The sequence below is a fragment of the Mesoplodon bidens genome (genome assembly GCF_964165515.1).
Source record: "Mesoplodon bidens genome assembly, chromosome: 7".
In the NCBI taxonomy this organism is placed as follows: domain Eukaryota; kingdom Metazoa; phylum Chordata; class Mammalia; order Artiodactyla; family Ziphiidae; genus Mesoplodon; species Mesoplodon bidens.
This window is the reverse complement of record NC_138164.1, coordinates 79740148-79754755: the sequence shown is the minus strand read 5'-3', so window position 1 is coordinate 79754755 and position 14608 is coordinate 79740148. Positions and strand designations below refer to the sequence as shown.

Below are 14608 nucleotides of genomic sequence, written 5' to 3'. Positions count from 1 at the left end.
TCTGGAATTTAGAACCAAAACAGTCAGGCTATAGAGCCCCTTCTCTTAATGACTTTGCTATGCTGCCTGTCAGGCAAGAAACAAGGCAATAAACAATGAACAGAATACATTCAGTAGTGTTTAGTACTATGAAAAAATAAAACAGGGTGATGTGATGGTATTTGTGTGTTGGAGGGACCGGGGTGCAAATGTAGATGTCAGGGAAAAACTGAGGAGGTGATTATTTGAGCTGAGACTTGAAGAATGATAATACAGCTATGTTGGGGCACAGACAGCAGAGATAAGCTAGTGCAAAGGAATCTTGCTTGTGAAACAGAAATGCAGGGTTGGCTGTGGCTAGAGCTTAGTGTGTAGGAGAGTGATTGATTAGAAGTGAAGCCAGAGAGATCGGTAGGAACCAGACCCTAAGAAACCTCAGGTCACATTAAGAAATTTGACTTTTATTCTAAGTGCAGTGGATTTTTATGCAGGAGTGTAACACTACCTGCTTCACAATTTTAAAATATCAGTCTCATTGTTACAGGCAAAATTGACTGTGGGAGAAAAGTGGAAGCAGGAGGATCATTAGGGGGCAATTACAATCCAGGTGGAAAATGATGGTGGCCTGGACTTGGGCAGTGGAATGAAATTTAGGGTGTATGTTGAAAGTAGAATTGGCAAGACTTGCAAATAAACTGGATGAGAAAAATGAAGGGAAAGGAACTTAAGTAGGGCCCTGGGATTTTGGTTTGAGTAACTAGTATGATGGTAGTGTCCTTTACTGAGATGTGTAAGACTAGGGGAGTAATAGCTTCGCTAAGAAAAATCAAGATTTGCATCTTGAACTTTATGGGGGAAGGGACTTTTTCTATTGTTTTGTTTCATGTAAAGTTCAAAGAAAGAGTTCTAGGGGAAAAAAGCTTTTCTATGTTCAGTTTTATGAGCTCTTTACATTTGAAACCAAGTTGGGGGAGTTAAATTTTCATTTGTTCAACAAATATTTATTGAGCATCTACTGTGGCCAAGGACTATGTGATCAGATACCAAGACGAACTAAGCAAACAAGATCCCTGCTCCCAGAGTGGTTTTTTATGGGGAAAGAGTAAGGACGATTGGTGATTTTTTATCTTCCTGTTCGCTGCCTTATTAAAACTTCACCTAACACCTGAGTAGCCATCTTACATTAATAACTGCATCTAGTGCTCCTGGCAGTTGGGCCCACCGTTCTAAAAGTTCAGTGTCGGTTAATACATAAGGAAGCTCTTAATAGTGACACCTCCCCTCCCACTAGAACTCAGGCTTTTTAAAAAATAAAAATTTTAACAAACAATACGAATACAACCTTTGCTTTGAAGACTAATATTTTTGCTGGAATGGTACCTTTATAAAGATCGTGGTTGCCCCCGCACATATTTGTTCTTTCTTCATATCCAATTAAATGAAAATACTAGTCTTTCCGTAGCCCAACTCTCTAGGGTTGTTGGGTCTAGCTCAGGAGAAAGGAGCTGGAGCCGTTGGATTTAAACAGTTTGGTGTAATCCTTTTCTACGCTCTCTCTCGCTAGCCGGGGACGTGGTGTCTGCTACCCAGGGCTTTCCGTCCACGCAGTACCGGAATGAAAGAGTCTGGGAGGGGGTCAGGAAAGGAAAAGACGGAAGAGACATTAAGTAATTGATTCTTGAAGGTATAAAATGATGCTTGGGGTCTACTCTTAAGCACTATTTCAAATGCCCGCCCCCTGGGCAGTTTCAGCCCCGCCCCTTGCTGTCGTCACGCCGACTTCCACCTTGGCTTCCGCTGATTGGTCTCCGCCTCCGCCTCTTAAGGGCGGCTAAAGAGCTTGGGGTTTGCTTCCGGGTCTTGGGCTTTAGCCCTGGGCGCAGAGGTTTCTGGGAGCCAAGAGTTATAATGGCGTCTGTATGATCTCCTGAGGCAACTGCGTCGGAGCTCGGCCGAAGTGAGCGGCAGCAGGAAAGCAGACTGTGAGTGGGGCGGGAGAGGGCGGTTGGGGACGGAGGCGGAGAAGCGAGCGCAGGCAGAGGAGGCTCTGGAGCGGCGGGCGGGTGGTGGAGCTCAGCGCTTGTCAGGAGCGTCCCCAGTCCCGGGCTGGCAGCGGAGAGCGCAGCGTGAAGATGACTCTGCAGACAGCGTTAAGCAGGGTCCGGGCGCCCCCACCCCTCGCCGAGTGGGGCAGGGGTGAAGAGTCAGCGGGTTCCCGGTGACAGCCCGAAGGTGAACCCCCCAGAGGCGCTGGTAATGATAACCCGGGGGGATGTGGGGGGCGGCGGCGCCCCCAGAGGCCGGCAACCCTGTTTCTCCCTCTCTGGGTACATCCCTCTCCCTTTTTTTGAAAATCGAGAGAAGTGTACCATTTCCCCCAGTTTCCCCGGCATTTGCTTTTCTGACGCTTGAGGATGTTTTAGTAGACACATCTGCTATGCAGTATCCTTTAGTTGCTCAAAAGCAAAAGTAGCATAACCTTTGGGGGTGGGTTCCTGTGTTTTGAGCATTTCTTAAATTGTAATTTGCAAAAGATCTGATTTGTATTACGTTGGCTGCTGGAGAAAATTGGATCAACAAAAGGTTGTTGGAGAACTTTGCCTCTGTAACTGTCATCAAAGTCTAGCTTTTTTTTCCAGGACACTCGGTAGCTTTGTCAGTGATTTTTGTATATATCTTTTTTGTTTTTGTAGTTACTATCCTATTTTCTGCTGTGTGAGATTTAGATAAAATGGGAACCTTAAGGAGTCTGGTGGAGTAAGGTTGAGCTGAGATTTTTTAAAACTCGGACATGGCAGTACTGTATTTTACGAGGGTGTTGACATGTCAAGTCTCATCATTTCTTAATAATCCTATTAGGAATATCCCCATTCCACAGATGACAGAAACTTAAGCTTGGTGGTTTGCCGGAGGTCACAGAGCCAGAAGAACAGGAACACAAACTCATATCTTCATGACAGACTAAATATCTGCCATGTTCCTTGTACACCCTGAGCCTCATTATTTGTTTTGTTCAGAGCATTTGAGATTATTTTATAAGTTTTGGGGAATAAGTTAGGGAAATTGTTTCACAAGGAGGGATATTGATTAATACTTTATAAAATGAGAGTTCATCATATTGGAAATAACTTGACCCTGTTTTTCTTCAAAGCATAGAAGATGACAACAGCAGCTAGGCCAACTTTTGAACCTGCAAGAGGGGGGAGAGGAAAAGGAGAAGGTGATTTGAGCCAACTCTCAAAGCAATATTCAAGCAGAGACCTACCCTCTCATACAAAGATAAAATATAGGTAATGAAGCCTTTTATGTTTTTCTTGTTTCACAAAGCAAGACCAAATCTGTTGAATGACATGGTCATGAGATAGTACCATGTGTGGGTTATTATTACTTACCTATTTTCATAGGAGTAGAATGCAATAGTGTTTCTGACACTAAAATTATGCTCTATGATTGTAAAATGCTACTAGATATTCCTTAAGCAGAAATGCCAATTAACAAGGAATTTCCATATGTAGATGGAACAATAACTAATACATTACTTCAGAGGCACCAGGCTCTGTCAGTACTAATCAATATGAGATTAAAAGTGTTACTCTAAGGAGCTCTGAACTAACATACTAACAAAAAGTAAAGACATTGTGATCAGCCTGCAGCCTTATTGTAAGAAAGTAATTGATTTAGTTTCAGTTTCTTGAAATATTGGATACATCACAGGATTCCTGTTAGTAACCTTCAGATTAGGGTGATCTCGTCCATTTCCCCCAATGGGACTTTATGCTTCAGGGACTCAGGACAAAGTTGCTTTTTGTGAATTGTCTTCCATTACTACAGCCATGTGTTTTTTAGAAGTATTTCTGCCCTGTTTTGTTTCTACTTTAGACAGACCACTCAGGATGCCCCTGAAGAAGTTCGGAACCGTGACTTCAGGAGAGAGTTGGAAGAGAGAGAGAGAGCTGCTGCAAGGGAGAAAACCAGAGACCGGCCCACCCGAGGTGCCAACGCTACCCCAGACGTTTCTCTCATAACGTTCTGTTGACAGTAGTTTTTCTTTCATGTGGTAATTGGAACGGATTACTGTTTTGTTTGTTTAAATATGGGTGTGAGCTATGACAGTTTCTTGAAAGATTTGACTGGATTAGAGATGATAATGAAGTTGATTCCAATTCCATCTTTTTTATGTTTCTGTGTTAGCAAGAACTAGGTGACCTGGGGATATTTAGCAACCGTTGTTTCAGTTCAGATGAAGGAGTTTTTAACTGTTCACACAGCCAGACTTTTTGAGGCCCCATGGTTTCTGTCTATGAAATTCTTCCATTTTTATTTCTACCATATGTAAACTATTTCCTAAATTTCCTGAGGGAGGCTACAGTTCCCATATTAAAATCAGTACTTTTATTAATTCATTCAATAAATATCTGCCAAGGGCTTATTTGCCAGGCACTGTGGTTATAACCCCTACTGTCATGCTTAAGACCTAAGCTCTTCTTGCCCACAGGTCCCTAAAATGTTATTAGAAATGCACGATTTGATTCAGTAAGCTAAATAATGTTTGTTTTCCCCCAGAACATACAACCTCCTCTTCAGTGTCAAAGAAGCCTCGGTTGGACCAGATTCCCGCTGCCAACCTCGATGCAGACGACCCTCTAACAGATGTATGTTTTACTTCCTCCTCTCATCTCCATGTAGTAATTTACTTACCATTTTTCTGAAATACCTTTTTATCCGGCTTCCCTGGTGGCGCAGTGGTTGAGAGTCCGCCTGCCGATGCAGGGGACACGGGTTCGTGCCCCGGTCCGGAAAGATCCCACGTGCCGCGGAGCGGCTGGGCCCGTGAGCCATGGCCGCTGAGCCTGCGCGTCCGGAGCCTGCGCTCCGCAACGGGAGAGGCTGCAACAGTGAGAGGCCCGCGTACCGCAAAAAAAAAAAAGAAAGAACTACCTTTTTATCTATTCTTTTGGCTTTAAGAAGCGATTTGTATTTATTTTTACTTACTATTATTCAATTATAGCTCTGACTTCAATGCTAAACTCTGTAGTTTATTTTAAAACAGAAAGCATTATCTTGTGGTTAATCAAACTTCAAGTTTGATCTCTGGAGAGCCAAAGAAGGAAGAGGTCTATTAAAATATACGCTTCCCTAAAAAATAATTCCCTGTATTAAACCATGGAAATTGGACTAGTTATTCCCCTTCAGAGGGCACTCTTCGGACTGGGCTCTTTATTGATAGCATCCCCTGCAGTGACTGTAGGGGCCTTTCCGTACTTGCTGCCAATGATGCCCCTTCCAGATGTTCAATGCACTTAATGGCTCCCTCTGTGCTTAGGGAGGAATGTGATCTAAGTGGAAGGTTTTTAAGAATTGGCACTTTAATTAACGTTAAAATTTAGTGGGACTGCACAGTCTGTAATTAATTTGCAGTTTTCTACATACAGAGGAAAAATCTGAGGACTTTTCAAGGGTAGCATCTAATAAGCATATATATTAGTAATTCTAGAGTTGACAGACTAAATTAAAAATTAACTCAGTAATTCAATATAAGGAACTCAATTTTAAGTGAGATATAATGATTATTCATTTGAAACTATTTTTTCTGAGAATTTAGCACCCTTTTCTGTACCTTTGACTATCTTTAATTCCTAGTTGTTTTGAGCCATATAAAATTATTTTGACTCCCAGGGTCAAAGTATGTAGTGTGTATTATACTTTGTTACTTTGTAAGACTTAGTATAAAGTGTTCCTTTTCTGGTTTTAGAAATATTTTCATACGTAAATTCCCATTTGACTGTAAATTTGAAAGGTCCTTCATTATACTCTTTGCTGTTATAATGTCTAAAATACATCAGAGGTTGACATTTTAGTAAGTAATTGTAAGCTTTTTTGTGGGGTTTTATTTTATTTTTTGGTTGTTGCTAATTTTAACCGTATTTAGGTACATTTATCTTTCCCTCTAGGAAAATTAATCCTGCTCCAAAGATTTGATGAGTGCCACTTTTATGGAAAAAAATGAATAATCTATTTTGTCTCCCATCTCCTGGGCCATCACCATTCTTTTTTAGGAGGAAGATGAAGATGAAGATTTTGAAGAGGAGAGTGATGATGATGATACTGCAGCTCTTCTTGCGGAGCTGGAAAAAATTAAAAAAGAAAGAGCTGAAGAGCAGGCCAGGAAGGTAAAACCAGCATATTAAATATTTACATCTTCTCACATATACTAAAGTAGAAGTGTTTTTTAAATCAAGTAATATCATCTTACATTAGAAATCATCCTTACCATGTCTCGATATTATAGGACCTGTAGGTCTATAAATCTGGTGATTCCTATGACATCCTAAGTCTCCTGGTTATGTTAGAAATTCTTTCCAAATAGTTCAGACATACTCATCAAAATGCTCTTCATTCAGTTATTTGTTCAATAGACATATAGTCAGTGTCTGTTAAGTGTCAGAAGAATCAAAGATGATTAAGATGTAGTCATAGCCTACAAATAACCCACAGGTATAGTGAGGCCGTCTTTATCTCTCTCCTTGTCTTCTGACCCAGCCTTCTTTCCAGGCACTTGCTGAGGCCATCTGTCAATAAATTTTATATAACCTAGCTTCTCTGAGTCCCCACAGTCTCTACATTTACACAATGGAAGGAAAGAATGTCTAACTCAAAGACAGTTAGACGAATTAAATAGGATCCATAGTGCGTACCTTTAAACTTTGAGTGAATTACCCATAGTAGTAACAGTAAGAGACAAAACTTGGGAGGCAAGAGCAAGTCAGAGCATTAGAGATTTGTAGACCAGTGCTAAAGGAGTTTGAACTCTCTTCCAAAGGACCTGTGGAACTAGTCGATTTCAGCTGGAGATGGTAAGGTTGGGTATGCATTTTAGAAAGATTACTCTGGCTGAAGTGGAGGGTAGAGGAAAGAACTGAGTAGGGGGCTATTCCAATAATCCTCACATGCAGTTATGAGAACCTTGCATGACAGGAGTTGGATTTGAGAGAAGTAAACAGATGCTGATAGAGCTATCAAGGAGATAAGATTGACCAGAGAAAGTGACTGATTAGCTGTGGCAGTTTCTGGGTCGATGTTGGTGCTATGCACTAATCAGGGAATGCCGAAGGATGGGCATGTTTCAGTGGAGAGAAAAATAATGAGTTCTTTTTGGCACATACTGAACGTGATATATTGTGAGACACTCAAGTAGATATATCTGCCTCCACTTTTTTTTTTTCTCCCCTGGCCACACCGCACAGCATGCGGGATCTTAGTTCCCCAACCGGGGATCAAACCCATGTCGCCTGTAGTGGCAGTGCAGATTCATAATCACTGGACCGCCAGGGAAGTCCCTGCCTCCACTTTCAACCAGAAAAGAGCAGCTTTTTTAATGGGCTTCTGTGTAAGATTTCATTTGAACCAAGAATTGCTCTATTTAAAAAAAGGAAAGAGACTTGGGGAAAAGACTGATGTAGGTTAATGCTTAGAACCTAGGGAGGTAGAGTTCAAATGGATCAGAAGGGTCAGGGAAGAATTCAGAAAAGAGGAAGATTTGGGGATAGGCTTTGAAGACTGCTAGAATTCAGATTTGAAGAAGAAAAATATTTAAAAATACAATTCTTGTCAAAATTTGGCATAGGATAGCATAACTCCTGTAGAATTATAAGACCATTCCTACACTGGCACACCACAAGAGGGCAGTTCTGTTCCAAATTCTTGTGGCCTCCCTAATAGCTGTGGATACGCAAAGAGACATTTAAATGCATTTGGTTGACCTTTAAGGAGCATAAACATTTTAGACAGAAGATCTTGGCAGTTTTGCAAGGTTCATCTGATTTCTTTGTACAAAATGTGTGGGTGGTTTTTTTGGAGTTGAATGACAGTTTTATTCCATTTGTCCCCCATTTCCCTGTCTGGCTTTCTAGTGGCTGGTTTTTGAGGTGTTCCAAAATGTTTTCAAACCAGTCAGCCTGTGTCAAGGGCTGGGAAACTTTCTGTAAAGAGCCAGATAGCTAATATTTTAGGCTTGCAGGCCATACAGCCTCCATCGCAGCTATTCAACTCAGCTAATTGTAATACAAGCAGCCATAGGCAGTGCATAAATAAATGGATGTGACTGTGTTCCAGTAAAATTTTATTTACAAAACAAGATGGTTCAGATTTGACCGAACCATAGGCTGTCCATCCTTTATACCTGTAGTCATGAAACAGTGTACCTGGTACTTGAGTATGGAAAGAGTTGGCACCTTTTTTCCCTAGTGCTGTGTATGGCAGTCAACCAGTATCTCTAAAGGAAATAATATTCCAAACATAAAATGATCAGGACCTTATTACATCACATATGTTGTTTTCTTATAAATTTGGATACATTGTATGCTTGAGCTCCTGTTTGTCTAGCATCTCAGAGATATGTCTTTTTACTTTTAGCATCAATATAATTTGTTTAAAAATAAGTGTATAATTTTTAGAAAGCTATCTGTTCTTAATCTATGATGGATGCTCCTGACTTCTGCTTGCTTATAGTCTGAAAATGACTTAAAGGAATTTTCCTGTTAATTTCCCTGAAAATTGCATCTTCTCACCTCCCAATTATTTGGCCTCATAAAAATGAAATCAGTTGTTCACACTTGATTATTAAAATGAAGTATCTTTAACCTGTATAGAAAATCAGGTTATTTTTCCAAGTGGTCTAACACAGATTCATTATAAATAGACTTCCAGAAAGTCCTCTTTCCCTTGGTATATTAAGTCATCAATTTTGTCATCCCCAAAACACAGCAAAGTGGGATCTATCTTTGGTTTAAGATAGCATGGAATCAGGTAGATCTAGAAGTTATGGCTAAGGATTTTAGACATTTTATATTTGTAATTCTAAGAAGGAGACTGAGGGTGATTTGAGTTTAAAGAGGTTAATGCTAAAATAAAAGTGAAGAAAGACAAGCATGTAACTGAGAACAGATGAGAGAGATAAAAATAGAAAGTCATTAACAATAAATCATAAGAATAAAATGGGTAAACCTCAGGTAAATTAGTAGAAATGCATGTTTACTGAATATAATTTTTTACATGATGGTTTATCTTATTTTAGGACATAATTCTTGGTTAATAATAACTTGTCACCAGTCCTAGAGATGCAAGTTTACATTGTTAGTAATTCAAAATAAAATTATTTTTAATCACAGTTATATATAACCCTTCCTTAAAAATTGAGATAATTGCTTTGCTAAATGTGTCTTTTTGATGTTTAATATGTTCTTAAATTATTAGAATGTTTATAGATGTACTCTCTTAAACAGTTATGTAATTTTGTATGTACTTCAAGAAAGAAAATAGATTTAAATATGCAACTCAAGAATGTCAAAGTCAGAAAGGGACTAATGAATGTATGATGGCAAGCATGAAATAGTTATAATGAAAATGCCCAATTATTTTATTTTGATAAATGAGACTTTTCTGGTATGTCTTAAAAACAAAGAAAAAGCAACACTACCTTGATGCTTATCCCATCTCCCTCTTAAAATCCTAACAGTCTTTTAAAATATGAGTTTTATTATAGGATTGACGCCAGAAGTAATATAAGTAAATATGAATCTTCCCCTCTTGTTGGCAGGAACAAGAGCAAAAGGCTGAAGAAGAAAGGATTCGTATGGAAAACATTCTGAGTGGAAACCCTCTCCTTAATCTCACTGGCCCATCCCAGCCTCAGGCCAACTTCAAAGTTAAAAGAAGGTACTGTATAATAATGGGTTGGAGAGATATGTATACACACACACACACACACACACACACACACACACACGTTATGAGTTTTATAGCAAACTATATTATGTAAAGCTTCTAATACCCACTTTCCACTGATATTTTTCTCCATCACATTTTGGAATAATGGAAGGAGAATGAAAGAAAATAAACTTATTTTCAGTATATATTTACAGTAACCAGCTGTGTAACAGAGATTGTTCTAAGTACTAGAGACAGAGCAGTGCACTGAGCCCTTGACCCTACAAAGCTTACACTGTAGTTATATGTGTCAAGGGTCCCCAAAACCATCCTTCACATTCAGAGACTAGAAGGTCTCGGGGCTCAGCGTGTAGCTGTTCTCATGACTAACTTAGTGAAGATACACAGCCAGATCATAAAGGGAAAAGGCACTGAAGGAAGTGTGTGTGCTTCCTTATGCTGTGTCCCTCCTATGAGGGGTCACACAGAGCACATTCTTTTCCCTAGTAATGAAAATGCAGCAACATTTGTGCAGTGTTGCTGCCCAGGAAGACCCATTAGAGACTCCCAGGGTTTTTATTGGCAGCTTATATAGGCAACCTCTGCCTAGTACATACCAAGATTGAGACTCCCGGAAAGAAACCACATTATTTGTACAGACAGTCTAGACACAGTGACAGTGAGAAGATTGCTGCAATCCAAGTTTCCAAATGCCAGCCAGGGACCAACCTTGCAAGCGGCCTTCCTGAGGACAACAGTCTGTGTGTGTGTGTGTGTGTGTGTGTGATCGAGAAACCCTGCTGTAGGCTTAACATTTACACCATATCTATTATTTCTCACCACCTCCACTGCTGCCATCTCCATCCGGAGTGATGCAGTCCCCCTAACTGGTCTGCTTGCATGCTCACCACCCTCTCCATCCGTACCCCCAGGGTTTTTCCTTAACATAGCAGTATCATGGTCCTTTTAAAATAAAAGATCTCAATCCTGTTCTAAACCATCCAGTGGCTTCCTGACTCATTCATAGTAAAAAACAAAAACAAGTCTTTACAATGGCAATTGCATAGGCAAGGCAGGATTTGCAAGAAAGGTGACATTTTATTAGAGACTAGACTCCAAGGTATTTGACCCGAGCTATTGAAAGGATAGAGATGGGAAAGAATGTGAACTGAGGTGGGGAGGCGGAGGGACCAATTTAAGACATGGTAACTTTGGGATGATATATATGTCTGTGTGGAAATGTTGAGTAGGTAGCTTGATACACAGTTCTGGAGTTAGCCCAGGCTAGAGATCATGAACTTGGGAGCTGTCAACTTACAGAAGTTTCCTGAAGCCATGAAGACTAGATGAGGTTACTTAGTGAATGAGTATAGCCAGAGAGGAGGTCAGAGGAGTGAGTTTGGGGTAATATTTCGAGGTCGGGTAGATGATTAGCTGTCCATACCTGGAATAGTACCTGGTACATACTAGGTGCTCGGTAAATATCGATTATATGAATTATGAATGAAAAAACTAGGCTGAGAAGGAGCAGCCAGTGGGGAAGAAATGAACCGAAAGAGGCTGGTAGGTGTCTTGGAGCCTCACAGACAGTTTCAAGAGGAGGGGAGTGATTATCTAGGTCAGATATTGCTCACAGGCCAAGTGAAGTGGGTACTGCAAAGTGGCGGTTGGAGTTAGGGCCCTGGGAGAGCAGTGCTGGTGTTGAGAGGGAGGGGTCAAAGCCTGTGGGGAGTGAGTTGAGGAGAGAGTGGGTAGAGAAAAAACTACATTGATTTATATTTGTATTAAGCTATATAGTTCTGCCTTGTTTGGATGCAGATAAAATCGTTGGGAGACTGAAACATGTTGTCTTAATGTGCAGATCACATTTCACCTAGCTCTGCTCAGCTTTTCACATTTCTCTGCACTGCACCAGTGATGACTTAAAACACTGTTTTCAAAGATGCCCACGTTCTTTGCTTATTTTCGACGTGCAGTTTCTTCTGGCGGGCATACGTCCACAGAAACACACATTATATAGGCTTTCATTTTATATATGTTTGTGAAAGTTTATGTATTACGTATATGGGTTTGTGTTTTACATGCTAGGTGATATTTTGAAATCATAATCTTTATTTTCTATAAAACATGTATTTTGTAGCCCATCCATGGGTGTTTTTTTTTCTTTTTTGAGCTTACACATTATGAAATCCAACCAGGAGAAACGAACTAGAGATTCCTGCCCTAAGCTCTTCAGCTGCTCTTTCTTTGTGGTTAATGTAGATGTGAGCTAATATATGAGCCTTAATTGTTTTACCCCAATAGTTTCTTCTTTTGCCCTAAATTGTAAATACTACAGTGAATGCTTACTACATGTTAACTGATAAAAGAGTATGTATAAAGTCCTTAAAACCACATAATGTAACTATAGTAAATCGTCCAGCTATCATCTAGAGCTGTCCATACTAATCAGGGTAGAACCAGGTACTGCCTCTTTGTTATAGATCTGAAAACATTAAATATTTATGTAATTTCTGCTTTTTAACTCAAAGTTTCTTATACTGGAGAAATAATAAGAATGTTGTGTATGTTCTAAATAAGGATTACCCTTCCTATTATAAAAAAGCAAGCTAACAGCCTATTAAGAATTACTTTATTCTTTTGGGTGTAATTGCTACATTGAATGATGTACAGGTTGAGCATCTTTTTGTGTGATGAATAAGCTTTACAGTTCGTTCACACGGTGTTCTTGTCTGTTGATACAAGCATTGTAAGATTGTTCTGTTTTCTTTTTTCTTTCAGGTGGGATGATGATGTTGTTTTCAAGAACTGTGCAAAAGGTGTAGATGATCAGAAGAAAGACAAAAGATTTGTAAATGATACGCTGCGATCTGAATTTCACAAAAAGTTCATGGAGAAATATATTAAATAGTACAGTTTTATGTGCTTAATTAAAGGCTATAAAATGTAAACGATATGACTTTATTTTGGTTTTTTTGTTTTTCTCTTCCCCTCCCATCTAAATTGTGTATACGCTTCCCTAATTTTAAGTTCCAAAATATCTTTTCCTTTATTGATTCCTAACTTGATAAGGACTGGGAATTGGTTTAACCAATTGCCATCTCAGTATTTCCAGTCATATGTTTTTCTTTTGAATATGGGAAAAGGAATCTGCTTGTAATAAATATTTTTAATAATCTGTGTCAAATCTGTGTCCCCACCTTTTTTGTTGAAATGTGTGCAGCTTATAAAACACTGCATATTTTCTTTCGTGTGTTGTATTTCTTTGTGTTAACTTTTTCTCCTCATATCTCTAACATTGACTTAAAGTCAGTTAATATCTCCTCTGTATCTTTTAGAAGTGTGATGAAAAATTAAAGAGATTCCATTTTGGACCACCATGTTGGTATGGAAGAGTGTCATCAAACAGGAAGCGCCCCGAGTGTGTGTCAGGGAGCATGGGGTACCTCTTACTTCTGCAGGCGCCCCTTTCTTTTCTCTCAGCCCAAAATAAGAGCTCCTTAAGCATGCCTAGGAAGCATGTGATGTTCACCTGTGTTTTAGTTACTCAACTGCCATGTTTCTCTTGAATGAGGTAGAATTTGCACACTGACACTCATTAGATGCAAAGCCTTGGAGAGTTTAACATCAAACAATACATGAAATAAAACCTTTGGAAATAGAATTGTTTGTTATCTTGGAGGATATGGATATGGGAAGTGGGAGGGGCTCTACACAGCTGGAAAACGAAGTTTCTCTAAACCTGGGCTGGGATTTTAAGGATGTCACATTGATAGAAAATGTGAGACCAGAAATTGAGCCTTCTACAGATAGAGACCCATTTATAGGATTCCTCAGCTGTGAATGATGTTGAGATTGTTAAGGTTAAAGATAAAACTTTTAAAGCAAAAATAATGTGTTAGTTATCACTGGCTATTTATTTAAACCCCTCTCTCTAGGATCCCCAGTGGAAGCTAGGACACAGGTTGTATGTAACCTGAGTCAGGAGTAGGGCTGGAATCATAGCCCAGGCCTTGACCACGTTCATACCCTGCTTTTTCTCCAACTGAGCAATTTACACGTAAATTTGAATACGTTGACTAGTATTTTTTTAAAGCCTTTAATAGTACTGAAGCACTTTTATCTCCAACTTTACAGTTTATGAAGTGCCTTTACATTCGTTTTCAATTTTCTTCATAGCGACACACATAGGAAGGAAATACTGGGTTATTCAAAGCTAAGGAAATAAAATTCAGGCCGAGTGACTGGATCAGCGTTAACACTTGATGGGAAACGTATGAGTGCCTTAAAACTACATGAAGATGTGCTTACAGAAGTGAGAAGCATTATTTAGATTTCCAAAACTAGTTCTTGGGATTATGGGTAAAGTCTTGAGGAAAAGAAATAGCAGCATATGAACTTTTTAGCATCTGAAAGGCTTATAATTCATACCTGGGGGTACAATTTAGGTGCACCCTTACCCCGAGATCCACTTCAGATAACCTATTTGAGCCTGACAGGTTCAGCAAGGATCAAGGTAAAGCTAATTTCAATAATTTATCCATTTTCCTAATAGTTTCCAATGTGAAACATTATGTAACTGGTCATAGATCAAGGACACACAAATGCTACAGTTTCAGCTCTCAGATCTATAAAGCCAGTAACAACCTTCCTAGCGAAAATGCCTAACATCCTCCTTGCAAAACATCTTGCCTAGGTGTGACTGAGGAAACTGTCTAATCCCTTCAACAGCCCATGCTGAGTGCCAAGAGCCAGGGCTTTGAAGCCAGATGGACCTGGATGTGAAGCCCAGCTCAGTCACCTCGGGTTTCACTAAAGCTAACTAGCTAACTAACATTGCACCAAACATGCTTGTACTGCATCCCTTTAATCAACACCGCTCCCTGTAAGGCAGGCATTATTATTTTCCCTGTTTTATAGACAA

General features: G+C 39.6%; 1 protein-coding gene across 1 annotated transcript; it reads left to right on the top strand.

Annotated features, from left to right (window-relative positions):
- Positions 1–1846: 1846 nt before the first annotated feature.
- CWC15 (CWC15 spliceosome associated protein homolog) lies at positions 1847–13064 on the top strand. Its single transcript, XM_081238789.1, has 7 exons — positions 1847–1961; positions 3131–3269; positions 3859–3971; positions 4543–4631; positions 6036–6149; positions 9575–9693; positions 12466–13064. The coding sequence occupies exons 2-7, from the start codon at positions 3139–3141 to the stop codon at positions 12593–12595; spliced, it is 696 nt and encodes a 231-aa protein (XP_081094915.1). The 5' UTR covers positions 1847–1961; positions 3131–3138; the 3' UTR covers positions 12596–13064.
- The last annotated feature ends 1544 nt before the right edge of the window (positions 13065–14608 follow it).

Bases quoted from the DNA above. Each gene is read 5' to 3' on its own strand.
- CWC15 (XM_081238789.1), top strand. From the start codon at position 3,139: ATGACAACAGCAGCTAGGCCAACTTTTGAACCTGCAAGAGGGGGGAGA. The intron at 3,270-3,858 runs GTAATGAAGCCT...TTTCTACTTTAG, and splicing joins CATACAAAGATAAAATATAG to ACAGACCACTCAGGATGCCC. The intron at 4,632-6,035 runs GTATGTTTTACT...ATTCTTTTTTAG, and splicing joins CAGACGACCCTCTAACAGAT to GAGGAAGATGAAGATGAAGA.